At 49.2% G+C, this 5635-nt stretch overlaps 1 protein-coding gene across 1 annotated transcript; it reads right to left on the bottom strand.

Moving 5' to 3' along the window:
* Positions 1–1260: 1260 nt before the first annotated feature.
* LOC134933687 (E3 ubiquitin-protein ligase TRIM62-like) lies at positions 1261–5393 on the bottom strand. Its single transcript, XM_063929060.1, has one exon. It carries the CDS (start codon positions 5367–5369, stop codon positions 3762–3764), a length of 1608 nt encoding a protein of 535 aa, XP_063785130.1. The 5' UTR covers positions 5370–5393; the 3' UTR covers positions 1261–3761.
* Between the last annotated feature and the right edge of the window lie 242 nt (positions 5394–5635).

Below are 5635 nucleotides of genomic sequence, written 5' to 3' on the forward strand. Positions count from 1 at the left end.
CCCCTACACCACCCGTGGCTCCCACTCCTCCACCCCTTCACCACCCACAGCACCTCCAGGCCCCTTCCACCATTCACCCCCCTTATACGTCTCCCCCCACACCTGCCCCCCTCCACCCGCAGCATCTGCAGACACCCTCCTCCATCAGCGGTCCCCCCCTCACCCACCCCTCCCCCACCAATGGCACCCCTGCACCTGCCCCTCCACCACCTGCAGCACCTCTGGACCTCCTTTCCCATCCGCCGCAACACCCGTACCTGCCCCTACCCTACCCATGGTGCCTGCGGTCCCCTACCCAACCCCCGGCAATCCCGTCCCTTCCCATACCACAGCACCTCTGGAACCCTTCACCCATCCACAACATCCCCACACCTGCCCCTCTCCCACCCGTGGCACCCCTGCCCCTCCCCCACCTGCGGTGCCTCCGGACCCCTCCCCCATCTGCATCCCCCACTCCTCTGCCCCTCCCCCACGCGCAGCACCTCCCGAACCTTCCCCATCCGGGCCCCACCCCCACTTCTGCCTCCCCTCCACCCGCAGCATCTACAGACACCATCCGCAGTCCCCCCCGCACCCGCTACATTCTGTACATCGTGCCCTGCAGGTGCTGTTCACGCCGTCGCAAGGGGCTGCGCCTCCTTCACCATCGCACGCCCTTTCATTGTGCAATATTTAACCACTAACAAAGGAATGCAGGTAATACTCCATATAATACAAATATTAAACCCCAGAAAGGCATGCAAGGGTTAAGGGGGCGTAGCCCCTTGCGATGGTGTGAAGAGCGCCCGTAGGGCGTGATGAAGCACCTAGTAAATAATATATATATATATATATATATATATATATATAGCACACACACAGAAATAACATATATATATATGGCACACACACAGAAATAACATATATACATGCACAAATCTGCATGTGCTCAAGCACCTGCAGAACTGGCACCTTTTGGGTGCACACTGGCTGACAGACATTTTGCATCCGATCACAGCTCTCAGTGAACTGATGGAAATCCCACAGAAATTGAGATTTGATTTCCCTTTAGGCACGTGAGGCTCTTGCCTATGGCCGGGCGGCACTTGTTGGTGGGCAGCACTTGGATGCTTGTTTTACTCAGCCCAAAATTTATAAGTAACCGCAAAATATTTCCACTCTACAGTCCCATACACCGTCTTGAGTGGAGTGTAAATGGTTAGGACATGCACAGTCTGTCCCTGTAATCTGACCTACTTAGTAAATAAGTACACAACATAATTAAAAATAAAATGTCATAGCTCAAGGCTTTTTTTTTATTTTTAATAATATTAAATTGTCAATCATCAAATCTGGGCTCATAACCAATCAATTAAAATAATAAAGCTAGGCAGAGGGGACGGCCGTTACTGTTGTGCCTAGAGGTGCCCTGATCCGCACATCCACCCCTGCTGATTACGCAGCTATTATTATTATTATTATTATGCTTTATTTATATGGCGCCACACGGGTTCCGCAGCGCCCAATTACAGAGTACATATGCACATAATCAAAACAGGAAAACAGTGACTTACAGTTGAAGACAATATAGGACAAGTGCAGGTTAACTAAGCATAACTACACCAGTAACTGACATAGAGAGAAGTTCCAAGGTGGCCGAGATATGCAGGATTTGGGCAGATGAGGATTATTAAAGTAAGAAAAGGATAAGTACATGAAGGAAGAGGGCCCTGCTCGTGAGAGCTTACATTCTTAAGGGGAGGGGTAGACAGACAGGGGTGACACAGATGGGGTAGACCGAGTGTGGGACAGAGGATTAGGATAAGATTTGGCTGGGTTTGGTAAATAAGTGGGTCTTCAGAGCCCGTTTGAAGTTCTGTAGAGAGGTGGAGAGTCTGAGGGGGTGAGGTACAGAATTCCAGAAAAAGGGAGCAGCACGTGAAAAATCTTGTAGGAGTGGGAGGAAGAAATCCGTAGGCAGGAGAGTCAGCGTGCATTAACAGAGCAAAGAGGACGGGTGGGAGTGTAGAGGGAGATAAGATCAGAGATGTAGATGGGAGAGGAGTGGGTGAGGGCTTTGTAAGCGAGTGTGAGAAGTTTGTATTGGATTCTGAAAGGGAAGGGAAGCCAGTGAAGGGCTAGTAGGAGAGGGGAGGTGGACGTAGTGCGTTTGGTGAGGAAAATGAGCCGGGCTGCAGCGTTGAGGATAGATTGGAGTGGATAGAGGTAATTGTCAGGGAGGCCAGTTAGGAGAAGACTACAGTAATCCAGTCTGGAAATAATCAGTGAGTGGATAATGGTCTTGGTGGCATCCTGGGTGAGAAAGGGTCTGATCTTGGAAATGTTTTTGAAATGAAAATGACAAGTTTGTGAGAGGTGCTGAATGTGTGGTTTGAAGGAGAGGGAGGAGTCAAGGATTACGCCAAGATAGCGTACTTGGGGGCTAGAGGAGATAGTTGTGCCATCAATGGATAGTGAGATTGTGGGAGGTGAGGTTGTGCGGGAGGGAGGGAAGATGATCAGCTTAGTCTTAGACATGTTGAGTTTAAGAAAGTGCTAGGACATCCAGGAAAAGGTAGCAGAGAGACAGTTGGAGGTACGAGTGAGGAGAGCCGGGGAGAGATCAGGGGAGGACAGGTAGATGAGTGTCATCAGCATAGAGATGATATTGGAAGTTAAAAGAACTAATGAGTTCACCTAAAGAGGACGTATAGAGAGAGAAAAGGAGGGGACCAAGAACAGAACCTTGGGGGACACCAACAGTTAGTGGAAGTGGGGGGGAGGTAGTGTCATGAGAGGAAACAGAGAAGGAATGATCAGAGAGGCAGGAGGACAGCCAGGAAAGGGCAGTATCACGCAGACCAAGAGAGTGAAGGATTTGGAGAAGGAGAGGGTGGTCCACAGTGTCAAAAGCAGCAGAGAGGTCAAGAAGAATATGTAGATAGTGGTGGCCCTTAGATTTAGCAGCATGGAGGTCATTGCAGACTTTTGTGAGGGCAGTTTCAGTGGAGTGGAGAGAACGGAAACCAGTCTGGAATGGGTCAAGCAGTGAGTGTGAGGAAAGAAAGGCAGTGAGGCGAATATAGACAATACACTCAAGGAGTTTGGAGGCAAAAGGGAGGAGAGAGATGGGTCGATAGTTGGAGAGAGTGTTTGGATCAAGGGTAGGTTTTTAAGAATAGTGGAGACAAACAGCTGTAACATAATCAGAGGAGCTTATACTGACAGGAACAGGGTGCTCCCTGGGTGACAGACAGTTATTCCAGCCAATCACAACTGTCAGTGATTCACAGGCAGGGAAATCCCACAGAGATTTATATTTGTATATTTATAAAGAAGGTATCTAAGATATCCTGACACTCTTGTCACCTGTAGCTTTATTCTACTGGCTGAATGTTCAACCAAACAGATTCCCCTCCCTGTGATGTTAACAGTCTCTGGGCGGATATCTTTTAATTTTTCTCATCTTCTGACTAGGGAAGGCCATCGGTGGACTGCACATCGATGGTTGCAATATATGGCACTATCGGTGATGATAACCATCTACGGTGAGCAATCGATGGTTTGCACCACTCGATGGCCACTGCTGGTAGGGGCTGGCCAAGCCGCGGGCCAATAAAAATGGGAAGGGGGGGGTGCTTAGCGGGAGCCGGGGTGGGGCTAATCTCCCTGCCAGTAAAAAAAGAATTTTTTTTTTTGGGGTTATAGTCAACCATCAATGGCAGGGAACCATTGGCTCTCTTTCATCGATGGCAAAATCATTGACCATCAGTAGTTAGCCATCAATGTTTGGCAACTATTGATGGTTGATAGCCATCCCTACTCCTGACTCCCCCACATATAGTTATACACCCGGCCCCTACACATAATGCAGCATGGAGGGGCTCAGTGAGGGCGGCAGTATAGGTGTGTAAGTGTCTGATGGGGTCACACAGAGAATAAAAGGACATCTGTCCTGCCTCATAATCCAGATATACCCTCACTCTGTCACAGGGGATACTGTCAGGTAACTGGATCACTGTACTGTCATGTCTCACTGAGTACTGATTATTATACCCCCTCCTACACGCACACCAGGACTTGTTATTATCCCCAATGTATGACTGACCTCCTCTCCTGTCTATACTGGGATAACACATCCCCACCCTCCACATCACTGACTTACTGACATCCACCTCCCAGTAATGTCGCCCTGAGGAGAATCCCCTGGTGCTTATTACCTGATCACACTGAAATCTCTCTGGTGTTACTGGGTGATTCTGGTATGGTGACCTGGATGCAGTTTTCCCATCACCTGATATCAGTATATCATTACCAGCTGTGGCCACATCCAGTAATAGGTCTGTAGGTTGCTGCACATAGATCCCTGTATTTATACCTGTTATTATATCAGATAATGTGTGTAATGACCCTGAGATGAGACCCACATCCAGATGTCCTGCACCGCGGACCTGGTTATCATGTCTCTCTGTGTCCTCAGTATCACACAAGTCCCCTGTGTCTGGTTCCTGTAAGACAGTCACTGGGTCAGACATGTTACACAGCTCCTCAATGTGACGCATCTTCCTGGACAGCTCGTCCTTCTTTATTTCCAGCTGCTGGATCAGATCAGAGACTGAGAGTGAAACGCACTGTTCCTGCCTGGAGATCTCACTCAGGACTCTCTTCTCCAGGTCTTCCAGCTGTCTCCTGATGTCTCTAAACAGGGCAGTGACTGTCTCTGTTACACCCACTGCTTTTCCCTGATCTTCTCTCTTGCGCTCCTGCAGACTCTGGACTCTTTTCTCAGTCTCTGCTCTCTTTGTGGTCAGTTTCTGCAGAGCATCTCTCAGCTTCTCCTTCTTCTTCTCAGAGGCCTCATCCAGCATCTCCGCATGGTGTCCCCGATGTTCTCCATCCAGCCTGCAGGACACACAAATACAGGCAGCATCCTCAGTGCAGTAATACTCCAGGACCTTCTTATGGACGGAGCATTTCCTGTTCCCCAGGGCAGTGGTGGGGTCACATAAGACGTGTTCTGCTGACTTGCTGTGTACTCTCAGGTGTTTATCACACATAGAAGCCTCACACAGCAGACAGGATTTAGCAGCAGGTACAGGAGAGTCCACACAGTAAGTGCAGAAGATCCCAGTCTCCTCCTGATCTGGCCAAGTAGACAGGAACCTCCCCACTATGTTACACAGCGTTATGTTCCTCTGCAGTGCAGGACGCGTCTGACACTCTGCTCTGCATTCAGGACAGGTATAAGCTCCAGACGCCTCCTGTGTATCCAGCACACGATCAACACAGACCCGGCAGAAGTTGTGGCCACATCTCAGGGTTACAGGATCTGTATAAATGCTCAGGCAGATGGAACAGTCCAGCTCCTGTCTCAGATCAGTAGACGCCATCGCTGGAAGCAGAAGAGGGAAATGAAAGTGAAATCTGACACTCAGATACCAGTGAGGTGACATTCTGCACACAGGGGGAGGGGGAGCTGTCACTCAGATTATATCTACAGGCTACGTTATTCTAAGGACCATATGATATATTTATGAATAAACGTATTATTTAAAACTATGGGGGTCATTCCGAGTTGTTCGCTCTGTATTTTTTTCTCGCAACGGAGCGATTAGTCGCTAATGCGCATGCGCAATGTCCGCAGTGCGACTGCGCC

This window comes from Pseudophryne corroboree, chromosome 6, assembly GCF_028390025.1.
Source record: "Pseudophryne corroboree isolate aPseCor3 chromosome 6, aPseCor3.hap2, whole genome shotgun sequence".
In the NCBI taxonomy this organism is placed as follows: domain Eukaryota; kingdom Metazoa; phylum Chordata; class Amphibia; order Anura; family Myobatrachidae; genus Pseudophryne; species Pseudophryne corroboree.

Bases quoted from the DNA above. Each gene is read 5' to 3' on its own strand.
- LOC134933687 (XM_063929060.1), bottom strand. From the start codon at position 5,369: ATGGCGTCTACTGATCTGAGACAGGAGCTGGACTGTTCCATCTGCCTG.